A 23,455-nucleotide genomic window follows, 5' to 3' on the forward strand; every position below is an offset into this window, starting at 1 on the left:
GTCGTTGAAAATGAAATGGGGTCCTCGGAGTTAATGTCGTGTATAACGGTTTCTTGTATTCACAGAACAAAAAAATTATAATAAAGAAGAAAGAAAGATGTGGAAACTGCTTCAAGATGACATCATCACTGAAATATTGTATTGTTATAAGAGCAAAATTAAAACCCCATTGTAAATATAAACCTATTAACCAAAAGCTTTGGGAAACAACAACAACAACAACAACAACAACAACAACAACAACAACACCATAGGATCTGGCCAATGAGCTGCAAAGCTATGTCATAAACTGATTGCTTAGAAGCAGAGCCTGAACTGACATATGGCAAGAAATCAAAGTGAGAGATACAGAAAGAGAGAGTCCTGGCTTTAGTCTTCCAGAGGGCCACCTCCAACCTTGACACTCCTGCAATTTACGTAAATCAAGCAAACCCCCCCCTCCCCTCTACTTTTAAGCTTAGCCTGGTCTGGATCTTCTCCTGGGCATCATGATTCTTAGGACATCCTATTATTTCATAAACAAACTTGCTTACTTCTCTTTCTCTAGGTGACTGTCTCAGAGAAAAAAATAGCACCCATTAGATAGAACTTAATCCTGGCTCTGCCCATTATTAGCTGTGTAAGCTTGCAGCAGTCAGTTCCTTGTTAAGGAACCAAGGGAATGCCTTTGGTGGACAGCTAGCCACCTTACTACCAGAGGCCCAGAGAGGGAGGACCCTATATCTTGTCATAATCACAGGGCAGGGATTAGAGAAATTTCAGAATGTCTTATGAACTCGGTCTTCAAATCTCTTTGTATAAATACATCCACTTTTCCACCCTAATACCAGCCGTCATTGTCTCTCACCTGGAAAACTTCAGCACCTTCTATCTGTTCTCCCTGCACCTAGTCTTGCCTTTCTGCAATCCAGGATCTTTTAAAAACATAAATCCAATAATGTTACTCCCCTGATTCAAACCTTCCAGTGTTCTCTTAAAACAACATTGAAACTCCTTAGTATGGCCTTATACAAATACAATCTGGCCCGCAGCACTGTCTCTGACCTCACTTCACAGCACTCCACTCTTTCCTTCTCACTTCACTTCAGCCACACAAGCCTTCTCTCTCTCTCCCTTGAACACACTTGGTGAGCCCTTTGCTGTTCCCTCTGCCTAGAATGCCATTCCTATAGATTATCCATACCTGGTTCTTTCCTTCACTCAGGTCTCAACTTAAATGTTGAGAGGTCTCAACACCTCTCTGAGGCGTTTTTCCCTGACAACTCAATCTACAAAAGTTTCTGAGGCTTCCTCTATCACATCACACTGCTTTATTTTCTTAACAGTGTTCATGACAATCTGATTTGTACGCTATCTTCTTCTACTAGAATGCATGTTCCCCGAGAACAGGAAACTAGTCTATGTCATTACTATATTTCCAGCATCTGGAACTGTGCCTGATGGATAGTAGATACTCAATAACCAACCACTGAAAGCATGAATGGGTGAATAAATTCTAAATGGCCCTCAGGTGTGATCCTATGTTCAGTACTGACAATGGAAAATAATATTGTTTTTTTTTTAGTCACAACCTCAAGTCTCTCCAGGGAATCACTCACTACATATCACGTTCCTTGAGGAAAAGGCCATGTCATCATTCTGTCAGGTTGTAATAGTGCCTAGCGTACAACTGATATTCAATGAAGTGTCACTTAAATGAGTTGATACATCATGACTCCTGCCCCTCACATTGTCAAGATAACTGCATGTAATTTTGTTGTTCATAAATTTAGTGGAAGTTCTTGATACTTTATACAGAAGTATAGTATCATAAAACTTAAAAAAACTGTCTCTAGTTAAATTAAGTATTGTTCCACATAAACCAAGGATGAGCATTATCAACCAACATAAGAGAACTGAAATTTTTATATTAGAAACACCAACTCAAGATGAATTGGGTGACTCAGAGGCACTGCGGCTTAGAGAAAAGAGCTTGTCCTTTGACTCCCAGCTTGGCCTCTTACTAGCTCTGTTACCTTAAATGAATCAGTCAACTTCTTTCAACTTTAGTTTCTTCATTATCTATAAATTGGAGCCAATAATGCCTTCCTCTTAGGGTTATTTTAGTAAATTAAAACACACACACACACACACACACACAACTAATTGTAAGATAGAGGCCAACACAGTACTTGGCTCTAAGAGAATTCTTTGTGCCCCATGAAAAGCAACAAATTTCCTGTAAGTAAGCTTAAACAATCTCACCAAGAATATTCTAAAAAGATAACAAACACTAAATGGGTTGTTTTACTAAATGACCCTCAGAAGCGAAGAGATTTTATAATGTGAACTGTCTTATTTTACAAATATAGAACAGGAGTGTAGAAAAGCAATAGAACTTGCCCAAGATAAAATGCAAATTCTTATTTCTAATCTTCAAGGCAATCTACCAATGCACTCCGCACCCTTTCCCTCATCCTTCAATCCCTATTTGACTCATAACATTGCTCAGCATTCTCAAACATACTTCAACAGAAACAGATTTGCACGCCATTCCCAGCACACCTGCTTCAATTTTTTCCTCTGTGTGTCTGCACACACTCCCTCCCCGCACGAATTCTGTGCCAAACTATGTCTCTCCCTTCTCTTCAAGCAATACATAGGGGGAAAATTTTTTTTTCACTAACAACTCTACAACTCCATCAGACCTCAGCATTCACAGACTCTGATGTCCCACCTCTCTAATTCAGGAAGCAACAACCTTCACAATCTTCTTCATACATAAAGCAGATCAACTCACGGTGCCCTCACACACTGCTTTTAGTTGCTTTCCATCATACTTAAGATAAAAATATAAACTCCCAAACAAAAACAACAGGGTTCTGCACAGTTGGCCCCGCCCACATCCTTGGCCTCACCTTGAAGGTGCTCTCCTTCCTACTCACTCCGGTCTGTCCACTGGCCTTCTGTCAGTTACTCTGATGCTTCTGCTCTTTCCCACATTGATGGCTTCACATGCTGATTTCTTCCTCAAAGTATCATCCCTCAAGATTCATCATTAAGTGACATTTTCTGAGCAGACACTCCTTAACACCCCACACCTCACCATGGAATCAGGAGGGGGTACTCTTTGACATCTCTCAAAGCATTTTTATCTTGCCTTCATAACATGCTCATTGCTTTAGTGATGTATGTAATGGGGTGCAGGAGCCACCCCCCTTCTCTACTCAGGTGGACAGAGCAAGCCACATTGGAGCAGACGTCACGGAATAATAAGAAGCAATGACTTTGGTAAATGTAGAATGAGTAGGTTTACATAGTGGAAATCGGTGTTGTATCGTAAGAAAATTCACACAACACTCCTGGTACATGCCACTGATCACTTCGGAAGAGGTAGACCATCAAGCTTTCTGGGGGAAAAAGGGGGGTGGCTGAGAAACCTAACCTCTTCTCCCAAGATTTAAAGCTAACAAACTTGGAGAAGAGTCACTCTGGCTACATTCAGTAGAGGGAGAAGACATGGAAAGTCTTAGAAGAAAATTCATTGGAAGAGAAAGGCAAACTTGTCAGGAGGTGATGTGAGTACAACATAGAGACTAAGGGCCCAGGAAGGCTGATTCCAGACAGTATGTGACCTGAGGCCAGCTGCCCTCTGTGTCCATAAACTGTAGCACAGTGGTTGTCCTCTGGGTTATTACTGCTGAGTTCTATGGCTAGAGTTATGGGTATGAATTAATGTGCTCTCTAATGATGGTGCCCAAGTACAGACCTACTATAGCCTGGACAGGGACACGCTACCGCAGGGCCTCACAGCAGCAGTAGACGAGCAGCACTGCCCTTCTGCCCAGACAAGGTCCATCTGCAGCAGGCACCATGTGCCAGTGAGAGCAACCATGGTAATCACCCGTCAGACTGGTGACATTTGTTTATCGGAATGAGTGTTCACTGACTGTGTGCTACCTCGGTAGGTTGAAAGCTTCATGAAAGAAGACTGTAGAGCACAGATTGCACACTGCTCAACAAAAAGTGTCATTCACATAGAATATAATGTGAACAGTGCGCCCCCTAGAATGAGCCCATGACTGCCCAACACGTGCAATCATGAGTCAGCGCTCATCACCACTGCACCACCAGGGTGAGCGGAGTAGTGGGTACATAGCAAGCCCTCAAACGATATTTATAGATGATTGTATAAAAGAATGTGTGGTCTACTTGGTCCATTTGCATACATTTCTATGCCCCTTTTGAGGAAGTCTTTGGGTGTTTTCCCTCATGCATCTAGTATAGTACGTCCACCAGGGACGATTTTATCTATTTCAAGCTACAGGAAGTCGGAACTGAAAGGAGGCTTAGAGGTGATAATTGTTTTATTTTGTTGACGAGGAAAGGAAAACCATAAAGATAAAGTGACTTCTATCACGTGGTGGCAGAGCCTCGATGAGAATCCCCGTCTTTCGCTTCCCAGTGCCTTATTTTCTCTGTGGCCCTCACTTCCTTCTCCAGTCAATTTCTTTTGTTCTCATGGAGCAGAGATGAGTGCTCACAAGTCAGGGGTCACTTCATCACTAACTGCCACTCTTACCTTAGGACAGCTGAGGCACAGGAATGCAGATGTGCATGTTCTCCCAACCCCACACAAGGTGGTTGGTAGTGAGACATTATCCGGGTAATTGCAGACATCAAGACCGTGGTGAAAGCTCCACCCTATTGTCTGGTGAATTCCTCCAAATGCATCTTATGTTTTACAATCTTTCTTTTTCTTTTCCTTCTTTTTTTTTCCTTTCAGCATTTTCAACATTAACAACATATTTCTTTTTCTAAATTTGCATGAATCACACCAACAGCAGCATATTCTCAACCACAGAAAGCGACACTTATAAAATATTCAGAAAGTGGGACAGAAAGATCAAATCTACTTTCAGGAATCAAATACTTTTCAGAAATATCAAAAGATTGGAGAAAAGTATATATTTTTTAAGTTACACCTGATTTCCTGGAGGGTCAATAATTGCTTAAAACAAGGAGGATTCCAGCTCTAATTTGACCTCCTGTTTTTGTGTTTTCAAGATTTTTAAAAATAGTAATGCTATTTGTACTTCTGTTACATAACTTTTACTTAAATTAGTAGCTAATCTCCTTCTTTTTAGCAGAATTAAGGTGCAAAAAATCAAGCCTCCCCTTCATCTCTGCCACTATATTTCATTTTTAGATCTATGGTTCTTCAAATGCCTATCATAAAAATCAGTACTTATAAAAGTAATACCGTATATACATTTTAATAAGTGCCAAGATCACCCGATGAAATGTCTTCCTTGTGAATGTTGCCCAGGAGACTGCCTAGGAGGGTCACTGGATGGGAAAATCACACTCTGTGTTATCTGTAGACTACAAATAATATTAATGTTCTGTCAGGAGCTGGCCAAATTGTGAGGCGATTTACAACTCTGTGATTCTCACTCTTGGGCCTCATCTAAGGATAACATAAGTTCAGTTTTAGGCTTTGAGTCAGTGGTAGAAATTCTATTCAGCCTCAACATTGGTGATCCCCTGTTCTGATGAGGACAACTGAGTAATGAGCTCCACCCTTAAGAAGTCTGACCAATGACAATAACTAGATGCAAAATTAATTTGACTTACACATTTATGTGAGGACAGGTCTGAGTACACAATGAAGCCCCTGACTGGAGAAACAGGCAACGCATTCTCTACCTGTGGCAGTGGTCTTCAGAAGATGAGGTTATGCTTACTCCTCCAGGTTTAGGGAAAGGGAAATGAGACCCAGCAGGTTTTAGATTTAGAGAGTTAATTCACTGGCAGCCATGAGGCAGAAAGGATTCCAGAGCTGACAGAGTGCAGAAGAGAGATGGTGGCAGGGGGGAGGGATGAATTATAACACCTTGTAAAAATTTATGCACTTGAGATTTATAATTTTTAATGTTTTATTTTTTTCTGAAAAGTTTCACTCTCCACCACACATTTTGGCCCCCAGTAAACTATAACTAATCAAGCTGTGAAATATCACTTGTGTCTTTTCTTCAGTTTCCTAAGGAAAAGGTCTATCTGAACACTAAGAAGTCAACATTATCATCCAGTAAAACATCCTAGTAGTGTTCCTACTATTGAAGGATATTCCCAATTATTCCCACATAGATTTATGTTGGTTTTCATTACTATGCTGTGAAATGGGTTGGGTAGGTGTTTTTATTCCTACTTTACAAAAGAAAAGCAAATAGTTCACAAGGATATCAAGTGAATTGTCTAAAGTCACACAATTAATTGCTTATGTAATGGGGACCAGATAGTGTCTTCTGATTTGGGTGCTTAGATACTCAAACAAGAACCATGTATTGGGTATACCTTATATGGCATGAAATCATGACCATTCCTTGGAAAAGAACAATGCACAAGACAGACACTGTACCTGGCCTCAGGAGGTCAATTAAGCAATATGTCCAATGAAGTGTGACTCAGACTATGACTGGGAAATGCAAGGTAGGTGCTATGGAACCAAAGGGCCAGAGCATGCAATCTGGCCTAGAGAGAGAGAATCAAGGAAGTCTTCTCAAATAAAGTGACTTCTAACTTGAGACCTGAGGCAATCCAGGAGGGGTGATTGCTCTGTAGCTATTGTTGAGTGACTGAGGGTGAAGTGGCAAATGAAAAAATGGAGAGACAAACGTTCTCAATAAAGAGCAGAGATAATTTCTTCCACTCCATAGTGCTATTCCTCAGTTTGTGTGTGTGTCCTTCTTGCTAAAGAAGTCACACATTGTCCACCTGTCATTTCTGATACCATGCTTACTGTAAAATATTGACATATACTTAGGGGTCAGGATAGAAGGAGAACCCCGAGGACAACCAGGCTTCTTCTTTGGTTATCTTCTTTAACCTATGAGAGTTGGAATTTTCTAAGGAAAAGGGGTACTTGAGAGGCCATCTAATAGTCTTCAAGAAGTATGGTGGGAGTTGAAATACAAATTTCCTACTTCTGTCTATGATTAAGAATTGAGGAAAATGGGGGATTCAAAATTTGACATGTTACAGTTGTAGACCTCTGGATCTTAAGGCATGAATGAGATAACTGCAGAACACTGGTGAATTATAAAAAATACTACACAAATATAACGAGTTTTAGGGAGGACTTCCCTCCCAGCTTCCTTGCAATGCAAGGCCAGAACTGGAAACTGACACATGACCCAGAATCCCTCACTACCACCCTTCAGCACCCTCAGATGAATCACATCTAGTACAAATGTGTGCAGCATATACTCCTGAATGTTATTCCCAGAAAACTGAACCCGTGGAAACTTTCATAATTGAATTCTTGACCTTTACACCTTTTTCAAAAGAGAAAGGCCAATGAGTCACAATTATTCTACAATTCTAGACCATCTGAACTTCTTTAAATAGAACAGTTTAAGAACTGTTTAATTCTTGGCTCTCTCTGTTAAACCCAAAATAAAAAAAATCTGCATTCTTTTAGCCTTGATTTATCTCATTAATCTTCAAGTTATATTGGCTTCTGAATATATCATTTAGATAATCCACCATCACCATATGTACTCTGTCCAAAAGCCCCAGTCACTCAGGAGCCTTGTTGTTGAAAAAAAAAAAAAAAAAAAATTCAGCCACACAGTCTCCTTTCCAAATTTCCTGAACCCGTGGAAACTTTCACGGTTGAAATCATCATTGAACCATCATTCTCACCAATAAGAGAACCTGAGAATAACATAAATTGGAAAAAAAAAGCCCTTAAATGTCTAGTAGTCCTACCTCCATACTTTACAGATAAGAGGATATATAACTTGCCCAAGGCCCATTATTAGAGCGATAATTCCTGGCCTATATTTAAGCAAAATAAACAAATCAACAACAACAACAACAACAACAAAACTGAAAATAAATGTGGTCACACACCCTGAATTATAAATCTGGTTCTAATAGTCTTTACACTTGAGTTCTTTGTCTGAATGATGTAGAAAATAGTGGCAAATTTACAGGATGCAATTAAATGAGATAACAGATGTGAAAATATTTACATGGTGAAGAGGATAGAGTAGAGGCACAAGAAATGTTGTTAAGCCATCACCCTTAAATCAACCATTTCTAATAACTTCATTTCTTTATCACCTTTCTTCCTTGACTCAACTCTTCCCACTGTCTTACCCTAAAGCCCTAAATGACTCATGAAAGTAAGTCATAACCAATCTCACTTTCCCATTTTCTAGCCCAAATCTATCTGCAAACCACAGCCTTGTCAATCTTTTAAAAACCCTCCCCCTATTCTAAAACTCAAAATAGAGATCTGTAGTCTACTGGCAAAGAACATGGTCCTTATCCCACGTTCATCCTAACAACCTCAATCTGATTCCATACACCTTTTCAAAGAATTTTCCCATGGTTCTAGTGTACACGCTCTGTTCTAGTTCCTGGACACGCTCATGCTCAGCCACAAGGTCAAGCTATGCCATCCCACCTCTTCCCTGAAGTCCACTCTGGTAAAGTCAGGTGGATGTTCTTCCCAGAGCCCAAGGCAATACTAATTATATCAAATCTGGTATTGTTCTCCAATTGTTTCACTCATAAATGTGGGGCTCCACTGAGCAGATTATAATTCTTTGACCAGCTTTTTTTTTTTTTTTAATTTTTTTAAATGTTTTATTTATTTTTGAGACAGAGACAGAGCATGAACGGGGAAGGGGCAGAGAGAGAGGGAGACACAGAATCAGAAGCAGGCTTCAGACTCTGAGCCATCAGCCCAGAGCCCGACGTGGGGCTCAACTCACGGACCGCAAGATGGTGACCTGAGCTGAAGTCGGACGCTTAACCGACTGAGCCACCCAGGAGCCTCTTTGACCAGCTTTTAAGAAGTCTACTTAATATCCCTTCCACACTGCCTAAACAAATAAAGTAATAAACAAAAAAAGTAAAGAATTCCAAGTAATCTCAATTCTCATAAAAATAAATTACGGAAGGTTTTTATATAATCATTTTCCTTGGAGCAACATCCTAAATAAGGCAGAGAAGATCTGCAATTGCCTAATACTTTTTTATACCGTGAAACAGGATTACCTCTGTAAAACAGTCTATTGCATATTTTTACCACATGTAGTGTACTTAAGGCAAGTTTCATTTGTCAAGATATATCAGGGATTCCTTAGATTTAAATAAAGTCACATCCACATTGTGAAATATCTTCTTGTTATAATTTTTTTTACATTTATTTATTTTTGAGAGATAGAGTGAGACAGAGCACAAGTGGAGGAGGGGCAGAGAAAGAAGGAGACACAGAATCTGAAGTAGGCTCCAGGCTCTGAGCTGTCAGCACAGAGCCCGATGTGGGGCCCGAACTCACAAACCATGAGATCATGACCCGAGCTGAAATCGGATGCTTAACTGACTGAGCCACCCAGGTGCCCCGGGAAATATCTTCTTGAATTGAAGCATCTCTATTTGCATTTGTGGATATTGAGCAGAATTTGCTGGTTCAAGATTAAAGGCAAAAGTTTCTAAGGCTGCTTTTATCCAAGTCGGAAGTTGTAGATGAGGAATTCTGTTCCTCAGACCTTACTTTTCACAATGTTAGCCTTATAGTTACTATTTTTAAGATAGCTACAATGTTAGCCACATTCCACCTGTCTGGGGAGTGTAAGGTTTACAAAAATACAAAAGGTACTCATGGCTTTTTGTGAACAACAGCCTAAGGTTATTCCTATTTCTGGAAACTTGGCTATCATGTACAATAACTGGATGATTCGGTGAATTTGGTTCATAAAAAATGAAATAATAATAAAAAGTGTAACAGATTTGCATTGCTGAGTCAACTGGTGGATTCCAATAGGATTTGATGCCTCATAAACCTACAGTGACTACAAATTGTAGATCGTCTATCACGGTGACATCACTTCCCACTGTATTCTCAATTTCACATCTCATATCATATTTTTTTAAGTTTATTTTTACTTGTTTTTGAGAGAGAGAGAGAGAGAGAGAGAGAGAGAGAGAGAGAGAGAGAGAAAGCGCAAGTGGGGGAGGGGCAGAGAGAGAAGGAAACAGAAAGAATCCCAAGCAGGCTCCACCCTGTCAGCTCAGAACATGATGCAGGGCTCGAAACCACGAACTGTGAGATCATGACCAGAGCTGAGGTCAGACGCTTAACCAACTGAGCCACCCAGGCACCCCTCACATTGCGTTTTGTAAAGTTTCTGGGAAAAAGAAAATGTAAAGAAGGTTTTGTTTTGCACCATAGATAAACCTGTAAGTATTTTGTAGCAGGAACTTGTTGCCAGTCATTTTCTTACTATGGTATCTCTGCTAAATTTTCTGGCAGCAACAACTGAATATTATTATAATTGTGATAGTCTCCAAAATAAGATACACTCAGGGTCCTTTTAAGTAAGGAGTTTGAATAATTACATTGGTATCCTATGCCCAACTCAAGAAAGGCTAATAGGGAATCCATATTTTACCTGTAGTTAGAAAACAGGTGTAAAAAGATTCTCTCACTTCAACATTAATACACTGAAAATTCAAGTCACTAAGTTCTAGTGTCTTTATTCTTACAGTTCCCTAACTTATTAAAAGAGCTGTTTTGCCAGTTTCTTTGAGATAATTCCAACTTTTTACTGCAGATCTTTCTGAAGATATCTGAAGATTTAACTTCGATGGTGCACAAAACAGAAGACAGGAGCACTTCTTTATCAAGTTTATCAAGTACCTACTTTGGAAACCGTGAATCTCTCCTCTTTGATATGACCATGTGTTAAATTTACTTCATTTTAAATGCAATATTTTTATAAGAACTGAATCAACAGAGTGTCCGATAAAATGATGCAAACCAGTTAATATTTTTTGAATGCAGGAACTAAATAAGACTAGTTCCAAATATGTCTTTCTTAAGAGAGTGAGTTTGACCATCCTAGCTTACAATTTTCAAAACTGATCTCAATTCTTAAGGCTACCAGGCCTGTCACATTAGAATCAAAGTTTTGAAATAAAAACACTACACAGTTTCTCTTCATCCGGTTAACTGTATAGGTAAGCATTTTATTCATACGATTTAACTGCATTTCTTTTAGGACATAAAGTGTGTGGTAAGAGCAGACTCAAAGATGTGGGTCTTAAATGTCAACTGTGAAAAATTCAGATATTCTGTTTGCCTTTAAAGTTATGTTAATTACCACACTTTAATAAAGTGTTTATTTTTTTAGAACTCTTTTCCCCTTCTGCTTGGCCACCTGTATACCTCATTCGTCAGCCACAGGAGTAAAGGTGTCTAAAATTGATGCTGGGTTTGATAAGCTACGGTGATGACATTAGCCTGAGTTGTAGTTCCTGGAACAGAGATCTGTGACCACACGGCCACTTATGGGCAGCTAAGTCCCAGCATAACTCCTTGTGCCCACATGTCACTGATTTGGAGCCAAGACCTGTGCTCTAAATATACTGTACCAGTTAAACACAGGTATTCTAGGCTATCTGCTTTGTCAAATGCAGGGGAGTGTGGGAAGGGGAAAGGCACCAAGGTTCTGTTTTTAAATTTTTTTTTTTTTTAATTTTTTTTTCCAACGTTTTTATTTATTTTTGGGACAGAGAGAGACAGAGCATGAACGGGGGAGGGGCAGAGAGAGAGGGAGACACAGAATCGGAAGCAGGCTCCAGGCTCTGAGCCATCAGCCCAGAGCCCGACGCGGGGCTCGAACTCACCGACCGCGAGATCGTGACCTGGCTGAAGTCGGACGCTCAACCGACTGCGCCACCCAGGCGCCCCTAGGTTCTGTTTTTAAATACAAGGGATTTAAAAGTAAACATGGTGCACAGCAATGGCAATATACTTAACACCACTGAACTGCACACTTAAAAATGGTAAATTTCATGTGATGTACAACATAAAAAAACTAAAAGAAAAACCATGTGGGAGTGGGTTCTGAAAACTGTGTTCACGGATTTCAGAAGTTTTCCACGAGAGTCTGTTAAATTTCCAAGTCCAATATATAATCTGCTATAACTCTGCCAGTGACCAGGTCACGCTTGCTGCAATGCTTCCTATTAAGCCAGGCTGCTTGGAACCTAAATGAACATCCACTCATCAGGTACTCATAAACAACACTTACTCATAGAAATCTCCAGCTAAAAGTACCACAGAGGAAAATCTGGAAAAAACCAGGTAAGTGTGTGGTGCCACACAAGGAGCATGGGTAAACATCACCTGCTCCCAGGCTGTGCCCCTCTGCGAGGAGCTAGGCAGTGCAGCAACTCCTATCTTCCTATCTCAGGACTGGTCTTGCTCCAGCCCAAAGGCCGGTCAGAGTTCCCAGGCCTTGAGGTCCCATTGACTGAATGTGGGTTCAAGCACTCCCTAGAGGGTACAGCACCGTTGCAAAGGGCTGAGGCAGGCTGCAGAGGCAAAAGGGGTCTTCCTTCACTCTCTTGCTTCCATCAAGAGTGAACCTGCAAGGAAGGTTAGCCCGGCTGTGCTGGGAGGGCACGCAGTGTGTCAGAAGCTGCAAGAGGGCTGTGCCCACCTGCTGTTGCAGGTAGAATATTTCTGCAGACTGAAAATCATCTCAACATGCAAGAGATACTTGAAATAAGGAGAAAACGCACAGCAGCAGGCTACAGTTGTCACACAGCCATTCTGCCCCTAGTGCACCCATAAGAAATCTGTGTCTCTGTACACACACTGGAATGGCACCTGGGCATCCTCCTACTCTCTCCAATTAGGATGGGAGCAGCCCCGTGGCCTCCACGCTTGCATAAACAAAGCCTAACGCGATGCCTGGCACTTGGAAGGTGCTCGGCAAGTAAAGGAGGAGCTCAACTCTGAAGCCACAACCAAGATAGCGGGCCACAGGCCTCTCCAGTCCTCTGTGGTTGCCAACACACCCCTGCAAGTGCTGCCGCCATCAAGAGGCTTCCTTGGCCCGCCGGCGCGCCCGCCCGCCCAGACCTCCGCACACACGCAGGAACTACGTACCAGTAAGGGCGACCAGCAGACAGACAGCACGCACATGATCCCCATGAGTTGGATGGCCGTCTCGGTGGTGATCCGACCCCACTGGGCGCCGGACTGTGATGCCGTGGCCTTGGCCCGGCAGCGGGACACCAGGGCCTTGATGGTGGCCAGGTTGCAGGCGAAAGTGACGGCCAGCGCTGAGAGCCCCAGGAAGGCAAAGGTGGAGGCGAAGAAGAGGTTGCCCCAGTTGTGCGAAGAGCTAGTCCCGTTGCCCCCTCCCCCGGTGCTAATGAAGCACCACGTCCCGGGCCACTGGATAGTGTACTGGCCTACGCCCAGCACCGGCAGCAGGGCGAAGGCGAGCACCGCGAGCCACACGCCGAGCAGCACGGCGCGGGTGGCGCGCGTCTTCATGTGGCTCGCGTACCAGTGCGGCGCCCGGATGGCCAGCGCCCGCTCGACGGCCATGGCGCTGGCGATGAAGAGCGAGGAGAGCCCAAAGACAGTCATGGTCAGACCGAAGAAGGTGCACAGCCTCCCCGACGGGTCGAGCTGCTCCCAGCGCTGCTTGGACAGGTACACGAAGATGACCACCGGGCTGGTGAGCAGTTGCCCGACCAGGTCTGTGAGCGCCAGCCAGCCGATGCACAGCAGGAACGACTTCTTGCGCTTGCTCTCCCGGCGCCGGTAGCTCCGCGACACGAGCAGCATGGCCAGCGCGTTGCCCACGAAGCCCGTGATGAGCATGGTGATCGGGAAGGCTACGGACACCGAGCCGCAGTCCTCGCCGGGCTCGCGGGGACGCGTGAGGTTGCCCCGCGCCGCGGCGGAGCGCTCGGGCGCCCACATGCCCGGGTACGAGTGGTTGAGGCGGGTGCAGAAAGGGGCGCTCCCGTCGCCCCGGGTCTCCTTCATGTTGGCTTCGAGGTGAGGAGAGGACGGCGCCCGGAGAGCAGCAGCGGGAGCTGGCGGAAGGGGCGCGGGCGGCGGCGAAGGTCGGTGTCCACCCGGACTGAGGCTGGGGCCGGGCTGCCCTCCATGATGCGGGGCGTAGCCGCCGCCTCACTTCTCTCCTCTGGCCACGGCGCCTGGGCTTTCAGGCAGCCGCGCCGTCGGCTCTGGGAAGCCTGCAGCTCCGAGGCGCGCGAGGTGCCGGCCCCTTCTATAAGGCCGCGGAGGGCGGGGCGCCCGGGGGTGTGGGCCGAAGCGCGCCGGGGCGGGGGCGGGGGGCTGGAGGAGCAACTGCGCGCGTCCCTCGGGTGCTGCGTGACCGCTGCCCTGGCCGCCAGGGCTGGAAACTCTCAGGAGGACTCCTCTTTCCCCGACTCCTGGCCAGACGGGACGCCCAGCCAGTCCGCCCTTCGCTGCGCCGCGCCTCCTCCTCTCCTCTGCCAGAGGAGCGTGGGCGGCCCGGGCTAAAATGTCTCCCCGTGCTTCCCGACCACAGGCAAGTCGCCAAGGCAGACCCGAACGTCCGCCCCGCTCCTTACCCATCCGCCAACGCTTATTGCAGGGGCCGGATCCTCCTCCCGGAGCTCTTCTGTAACCCTGGCAAGTGTAACTCACCTGTTTCTAAGCAATCCGGGCCAACCACACTCCTTTGCAAAGCTGAATGTGAACTTTTCTCCCTTTTTATACTTTGGGACCAAGCAGCTCTGTTCCCGGGGGTCACCCTGGTAATATAATACTCATAGTGCCTCATAGAGACTTAAGGGAATACGTATAAAGGAAACAAAGTAAAATCAGAGTGCCGAATTCGAAGATGAAATCTCAACTACCGCTCTCCACCTAAATTCTATCCCTCTCCCCGTAAAAAAAAAAAAAAAAAAGAAAGAAAAGAAAAGAAAAAAAGCTACGGCTGAAGTGGCTAGAGGCAGGTGGCAGCCGCTTGCATATCTGAGATAATGAAAAACTGCCGCCAGCCTATTCTCAATTAGGACTAGAAACTGTAGTTAGATGTTAGGAAGGTCTTACATTTAGTGAAAATGGGCATAATTGCCTAATATCTTTTACTAAGCGAATATTTAGTGTTTTTTCACAGTTTCCCGTTTTATCAGATCCTCCAAGGTCTTGTTCCTATTATTACTCCCCTTTGACGGTCCTTGAAGTTAAAGGATGTGCCCAAGGTCTTCCAGCAATTCTGCGGTCTGCATCTTTAGTCTTGTTTGCGTCCATACCATAATTACTCTTAGCAGTTGAGAAACAACAGTAACTTTGTTCCCACATTTTGGAAGGGTCTGGCTTTTCTGCCTCTTCACATTGTCCAGGAAATGAAAAGATTTTGGAAATAATTTGTAGACTTCGTTTTTTCCCCTCATTTAAGAAATTAAACCTGATCACATAGCAGTATGAATACCATTACTCAGGCTTCAGATTCACTTCAGGAGGAAGTCCTGTACTTAGTTTCTTTACCTTTCCTAGCTTAGTTGGTATCTTTTGGGGGTGTAAATGAGTGGTAGGAGATGATCCCACATTCTTTCTGTGCTGTTGTATTAACTCTCTGTATGAGAGCTTGAAAAAAAAAATGCTTATAAGCCTTATATAGTTTTTAAAGGAGAAAGAGCAAAAATGTAATTTCAACTCCATTTTAACAACATGCATTAATGACATTATTTTGTTTTGCAGTCATTAAAATTTTTTTACACTTTTGAATTTTCTTTTAAAATGTCATGTTTCTAATGAGAATGACAGCTAGGAAGGAATACTCAAGTGGTTTACCTTTTAAATCTTCTCCAAACTTTTGTCTTATTAATTTGAATTAATCTGAAACCCATACTTATGAAAGTTTTTTCTAAAATCTCATTTAAAAGATAATATTTAATATTATCATATATATATACTTTAATGCATATTGGATGAAAGTATTTATCAAATTAAATTTTTCAGTAATGAGACTCTAATGTAATTATGTATTTTATTTAAAAACTTAATTTGTCATGATTCATACAGCAAACATCAAAGCTGAATGTCTCTCCAGTTATATCAAAAATTATTCTCATTTTTATGAATATTTGACTTCTTTGAAATTTTACTTCCCCCATTGCAGTGTATGCTGTAGCTAACTTGACTTCGTAACAGTAACAGAGTTAATGTTAGACTCTTTACTCACCTCTATACCAGTGCATTAAATATGTTGCATTTCAGATCTTTTGTGTAACATTTTCCTCTTCTAAGTTGTCAGCTTTTTAGTTACTTACCTTGTAAACAAGTGATTTAGGGAATCTGAGGAGCCATGGAATAGGATGCTGCCAGATGGATTCTGGCTGGCACTTTTTAGTGTCAAGGCAGAAATAGCCTGAATTGTGTTGGTCTGAAACACCAGCACCCTCTAGTGACCAACCTAATAACATGCTGTACAGTATATTAAAGAGAATTTCTAAATGACAAATGTTTTGCTTAAGGAACCTCTGATATCTTTCTTAGGGGTGTACTAATTAATACATAACTATGGTCATTTTGTTTTCCTTGGAGTGCACAAACTATCATGTCTAACCAACAGACCAGTGGAGTATTAGAGTCAGATCATTGAAAAGACCACATATTCAAATGTTTTTTAAAAATTTTAAAGTATATAATCACCCATTATCTATTTAATTAAAAAAATTTAATGTTTATTCATTTTTGGCAGACACAGAGAAACCAAGTGTGAGCGGGGGAAGGGCAGAGAGAGAGGGAGACACAGAATCCGAAGCAGGCTCCAGGCTCTGAGCTGTCAGTGCAGAGCCCAATGCGGGGCTCGAACCCACAAACCCACAAACCATGATTATGACCTGAGAGAAAGTCAGAGGCTTAACTGACTGAGCCACCTAGGTGCCCCTCACCCATTATGTATTCTTAAACTATTCTCTAAAAATAATTTACATTTTAATATGTAAATATCTTACCTTTTAAAATTCAAAACATATATCAATATTTAGCTAGCATTGATGAATATATTCTGCCACTTCTACTGAACTTGCATTAAGAAATCTTAAAATAGACTTGGTTACAAAACAAGATCAGTAACTATTTTGCATTACTTCATTATGGATGGAAAATATCTATAATTCTTATTCCATTGATCCAATTGCTAATTTTAGCATATTTTTAAAAATGTTTGTTTTTGAGAGAGAGAGAGTGCAAGAGGGGGAGGGACAGAGAGAGGGAGGCACAGAATCCAAAGCAGGCTCCAGGCTTTGAGCTGTCAGAGCCCGATGTAGGGCTCGAACTCACAAACCACAAGATCATGACCTGAGAGGAGCCACCCAGGTGCCCCCAGCATATTTCTTAGTCATCCATCCACTCATTCAAAAAATATTTATTGAGCATCTATTCTGTCAGATACTGTGCTAGTTGTTAGAGATATAAAAGAAACACACAGATATCCCTACATTTATGGAGCTTATGTTTTAGTGCAAAATTCTTGATTTTTAAAATCTGAAATAACAGAAGAAAGGAATGCTAATTTCAGTGGCTTTTGTGATTTGCCATGGAGGTAGTTCTTATATAAAATCCAATTTAAAAATTCATGAACAATTTTCATGAAAAATGGAAAAATATGTAGTTTTATCAAATGGGATTTATTTCAGGAATCCAAAGTAGATTTAAACACCCAAACATCAACCAATATAATTACTATTTCAACAAAATAAAGGAGATGCTTGAAGTTTTTGCTAAATCAAACATCTGGGTATACTGAATCCCTTTGTATTGATTGCATTTTCTTCAAACTTTTCTTCCTGTTTCTTTGCATGCCTGATAGTCTTTAGTTGAAAACTGGACTAAGTAGTTAATATACTGTAGTGACTATGGTTTCTATTGTTTTCCATGAGGATTATTGATTTGGCCTAGGGCCAGGTGGGGGCTGGGGGTGCAGGTGATGTGGTCATCCACCAGGTAGTTAACTTGCCTGGATTCAGACTGCCAACATTTCCTTTCGTGGTATACAGCTGCTTTTCTATCTCTGCTCTGTTGTCATGATTTCTCATGGCTGCTCTGTGGATTGATCTACCCTATACTGCATAATTTGTTGGTCAGTGATGGGGACCACCATGTCTGTGGTTTTCTTCTGCAGATTCTCCTCTAATTTGAAGCTGCTCTGCCAGCTTTGGGTTGTGCCCTACATTTCAAGCTTGTGAAATTTCAACTATTTGCCACCTAAGGTGCTCAGGGTGGAGAATAAACTCGTTTAAGGAAAGCATCAAAGTCATGGACATAGGTCTTGAGTAGTTTTATCTTCTAAGACTAGGTTCCACTCTGGTCTCTGCTTGCTTTTTCACCAGGCTTCAGGGAGATTCTCTTTCACGCACGGTTTAGCTGTCAAACATATATTTGGGCAGAAATTCTATCTCATTCTTTTTAAGGTTCTTATCACCTGGATTTCCTATTTAAATATGCAGCGGTCTTTTCAGCCTTGAACTCCAATCAATCTCTGGCACTTTTTGTCAGTGAGACTGATTTTTCCCATCACTGATTCCCACAGATATAGTCATGAGGGTTGGGCATCTCTCTCAGTCCAAAAGGCCAGTAACCCTTAATTCTTACCCTTTTAGTTGTAGAGTTTTGAGATTAAACTCTTCGCCAATTTCTGTATGCTTTTGAATGCTTTCCAGTGAGTTTTAGTTTTTTTTTTTTAATTTTAAACCAGATTTTCATTGTTATCTGTAGGGCAGTGTGATAACAGCATAAAGAAAGACATATCTGTTCAATGGAACAGAATACTATATCTACTTATATCTAAATAGGTAGATATTTATGGCTATACACACACACAGCGGGGGAGGGAAAAGGGTTACAGATATACAGATAAAAGATAGGTATACACACACATCCGTCCATACATGTTCAATTAATTTTCAGCAAGTGTTAAGATAATAAAGTCTTTTCAACAAAGGCACTGAAAAAAATGGATACCTGTATGAAAATAGACATAAACCTTATCTCATACCACACAAAATGGACTGTAGATTACATGTAATTATGCTTAATCTTCTAAATTAAAATGGGAGAAAAATTAATGATTTCTTTAGTCTCCCATCCTTACTGGAAGTACTCTCCAACTTGTCTTTTAACATTTAACATGATTCTCTGTCAGTATGCGTACAAATTCTCCATTCTTCTTAAATACCATGAATAATCCAAATTCTTTCTCTTTGGACTATTTGTAATTTTTGCTATCAGAAGCAATGGTGCAACGAATATTCTTGTGTATATTGGTGTGCATACTTGTAGGACTTATTTTACATGACAGATCCTCAGAAGTGAACTGCTGTACACTGATGACCCCAAATTTACATCTGCAGTCTACGTCTTTTTTGAACTCGTTTCATATACCGAATTGACTGTTTGTCATGCCATTTAGATAGAACTTCATCCCATTTAAATGGAACTTCAAATTTTCTTCCCCACTCCTTGTTCTACTGGTCTTCCCCATCTCAGAATACAATATACCATCCACTTACTGAAGCCAGAATTCCAATGACCATCCTTGAGTCTTCCTTCTCTACCATGTTTTCCAGCACATCATCCAATAATATTCTAATTCAAAATATATTTCATCTACATTCACTTGTCTGTCTCCATCTCCACATCTACCACCTGGTTCAGATCACTACCACCTTTTACTTAATCTACCACAATAGTTTTTAAATTGCCTTGATTTTGTAATTAAAAACTTTATTGTAACAAACTGAGCTAAAACGACAAGCTTAAAGCATTTAATTATATTTTAAGATGCTAATAGTATCTTCACTTCTCCTTTCACTCCCAAAACCCTTATTAACAGATTGAGGTATATTTTTTCCAATTTTTTTCTATGCTCACACAAAGATATTTCCAAAGTACATGAATTTCTGCTTCTACATTTGCCAGCCCTGAACTAGTAGTGCTGTTTAGAATATTTACAATCTGATGGGTAAAATATATTTTGTTAAATTGGATTTCCATAAATACTAGTGAACTTAAATCCAACTTCATTAAGGAAGTTAAATCTATTTCCATGTGTATTAACTTCTTTAATTGCTTTTACATTTTCTATTGGATTAACTTCCTCTTTGCTTTGTACATTTTTTATTGGATTGTCATGCTATTAATTTGTAGGAGCTCTTTGTACTGTTAGAGATACAGATTTCTCATTTTCCTACCTTGTCATTTGCCTTTTTTACTTTTTGTGTCTGGATTATCTTATGTAAACCATTTATTCAGAAAAAATAAACTTTTCCTTGTTGGTTTTGGGAATTCTTAAGAAACTTAAGGTCTCCCCTTGATTCATACACCCAAGTTACATTCTGAAATATGTATTATCTTTAAAATACTTTTTTACTTCTTAGCAGATGGTAACGAGGTTGAAGTTTAACTTACTTTTTGATGGGCTATCATATGGGGTAGATTTGCTGTAATTTTGTTTCTATGCTTGGGGTTCTTAAGAGCTTCTTGGACTCGTCGCAGTCTCCTTTCAGACATATGCTGACCATGACTCACCTGAAGACTTGGAGGACCAACCAAGGATCTCCACATGCATGCACCTCTCCTGTTACTTGCCATATCTTAGTGGCCTTGTCCTTCCTACTCCATCTCAACTCAGGGAAAATTGCAAATCTCCACCTAGGGAACTCCTGTGATGTATCTCAGAAATCTTCTCAAGGGAGTAAGTTGGCATTCAATAGGGTTAGCCTTGTTTCCCTTTATCAGATTATCAGTCTTCCTAGTTCAGTGTACTGAAAAACCCTGTTTTAATATATTGTGTGGTTTTGGGTGGAAGGATAAATCTTGTCATGAAGCAAAAGTTCTCTTAGTTTTGTTTTCTCACTTTCTACTTTATGTTTGATCTGTTTTTTTACATTCTTGACATGGAAACGTAGATATTGGTGTAGCTTCTTTCCTAATACATGGTTTCAAAATTACACATTTCCCTCTAAGTAGTGCTTTAGCGGAATCTCGAGGATATTTTCATTACCATTCAGAATATCTTAAATTTCCATCACTTGTTCCTTGCCATATGGGGATGTTAAATCCTAATTATTTTTTAGTTTTGCTATTGAGTCTGTTTAATTCCACTGGTCAATGAATGTATTTTGTACTATAAATCCTTTGAGAACTGTTGTATGGCTCAATAGCCTACGTGTAAATATTCTATGTGCAGTTGTTAGATGTAATGTTTTACAATTACCAAGTAGGTCTACTTGATCATGTTTATTCATAATACCTTTTTCTTCATAGAGAAAGGTATTGATTTTCAAATACACAGATCTATTCACCCTGTCAGTCCTAACATTTTGAAGCTATTAGACGTTGATATGGAATGCTTTAAGAGAAGCCAGGGCTGAAGTGCACTTCCAAGTTTATGACATTAGTGTTAAATGGACTCTTATCACTATACAGTTCCTGTTCTAATACTCACTAGCTTAGTCTGTTGTGTTTGTATTAATATTGCCACATACTGGTATTTGCTTGGTAACTTTTTTCCACCTTATTTTCAACCTGTGTTCCTACTCTGAATGCATAACTTATAGCTATAATGGGGTTTTTGTGAATTTTAATCCAGTGTGACAACATATAATTGGGGTGTATAATCCATTTTCACTTAACTACAGGTAGTTTAGCTAGCCTACTGTTGTATTTCATGTTTTTCTCTTTAAGAAAACCTCTTTTAGAATTATTAAAGTTTTATTATCCTGTTATTAACTTCTTGTACCTTTCGGGGTTATTGTGGAAATTGAAATGTTTTCTTGACTGTGAAAGTTTACCTTAAATTAGTACTTTTACTATTTCTTGAGGAATGAATCTTTTAATGGTTTAAATCACTTACCTTCATGGGGGCACCTGGATGGTTCAGTTAAGCATCCCACTTTTGATTTTAGCTCGAGATCAAAACGCAGATTAAGCTCCCCACTGATAGCACAGGGCCTGCTTAGGATTCCCTCCCTTTCCTTCTGCCCCTCCTCTACTCATGTGCATGCACAGTCTAATATAAAAAATAAATAAATCACTTACCGTCTTCCTTTTGTGTTAATGTTGTAATCTTACTTCCATGTTCTAAGCCCAATACATTACTCACATAACTCCAAATTTAGGACTACACTGATTACACAAATGCTGTAATCTGCTTAAACAAGTCTTCTATTCTTTTCCCATAAAGTAGGTCTTTCTAATCCGTTCTCCAAGAAGTAGCCAAATTTGCTTAAAGCTAACTAGGACTATTACAAACCTTTCAGTATTTCCCAACTGTTTGTAGAATCTATTTAAATTATTTTCTATGGCCTAGCGGCTTTGCATGGTAAGAGTGTCTACCTCTACCACTTCAGTTTTTTACTCATTATGCCTTACACCAGCCTTAAGGTTATCATCTTAGCATAGACTTAGCAACTCTGGTATAGATCTTTCAGGAATTATTCTCCCAATTCTCTCTGACCTTTAGGTCTTCTACCTACCACTCATTTACTTCATGGTACTCATCAAAATTTGTAATTATTCTGTTTTCTTAGTTTTGATAGATTCACTAGAATACCTTGCTGTTTTACCATCTAGTCATTAACTAGTTAGTTCACTGTCAGGCATGCAGCAGACTCAATCAACATATGTAAATAATTGAATAACACAATTCTTTGGTTATATTCTAAATATTGATACTGACAAATTACCCTCTAAAAGGTCTGTGCTAACTCATCCAATGATGAAAAAAAATTAGGGATCTTAAAATGAAGAGATCATATTGATTCAAAAAGTCCCAGCAAATGCAATCAAAATGGCACTAATGACAAAAGTCCAATGGTGTGCCTAAAATTTTCAATGTGTTAAATATCAGTCTTTGTAATCCTTGAACAAGATTTTTTACATGTAAATTCCTTATAAATCCTGACATTTCCTTTTCTTTCCACTTTTGCTCATATAAGACATCAAATCTTTCAAATGCAGAGGAAACAGTTTGCTACTTATTTGCTACCTAATTGGCTTACCAGACTCACAAATGCCAGTATTCGCTGTGTACTCATGTACCAGGCACAATGAATATTCCCAGGGTGATACAGCTACCATAAAGTAAAAATTCAAATCAGGAAGTTTCACTCCAGAAGATAAACACCAAATCTCATTGTCAATTCTACCCCTGGATCACACCCATTCAACTTTACTTCCTATTACATCCAGGTGGGAGATACCCAGCCTTTGTGATGAGGTTGATAACAGGCTATGACTGTTTCATCTTTGGGGGTAAATACAAAATCCTTGCTCTCAGTACATCACTGTAACTCACTGTTTTCAGTCAATGTTCAATGTGGTCCAGTTTAATCCTGACAGATCAAGAGGTTCCTTCTCTCCAAGGTTTCTCACAGCCATGGTTACTTTTGGTCCTCTAAAAACATGATCAAAACTTGAGCCTTCACCATTTAGCTCACATTCATCTACAAACCATCTCCTTCCTTCAGGACTACTGAAGTCAATTCCTGTAAAGCATTTTGCTTTCATCCAGACAAGACTAATTCTTCCCATTTTTATCAGACTTTATTTCTACCATAAAATATTTTATAAGTACTCCCCCACTAAATT

The 23,455-nt window shown here is 40.7% G+C and overlaps 1 protein-coding gene across 8 annotated transcripts in view; it reads right to left on the reverse strand.

Annotated features, from left to right (window-relative positions):
• PTGER3 (prostaglandin E receptor 3) overlaps nt 1-13,947 on the reverse strand; it is a 175,941-nt gene extending 161,994 nt beyond the window's left edge. For all 8 annotated transcript variants that reach the window (XM_045477834.1, XM_045477839.1, XM_045477836.1 and 5 more), the window contains exon 1: nt 12,956-13,947. In XM_045477834.1, coding sequence (XP_045333790.1) covers nt 12,956-13,849 — 894 coding nt within the window. In that variant the 5' untranslated portion in view covers nt 13,850-13,947. The remainder of the gene's footprint in view (nt 1-12,955) is intronic.
• Nucleotides 13,948-23,455: the final 9,508 nt, after the last annotated feature.

The sequence above is a fragment of the Leopardus geoffroyi genome, chromosome C1, assembly GCF_018350155.1.
Source record: "Leopardus geoffroyi isolate Oge1 chromosome C1, O.geoffroyi_Oge1_pat1.0, whole genome shotgun sequence".
Lineage (NCBI taxonomy): Eukaryota > Metazoa > Chordata > Mammalia > Carnivora > Felidae > Leopardus > Leopardus geoffroyi.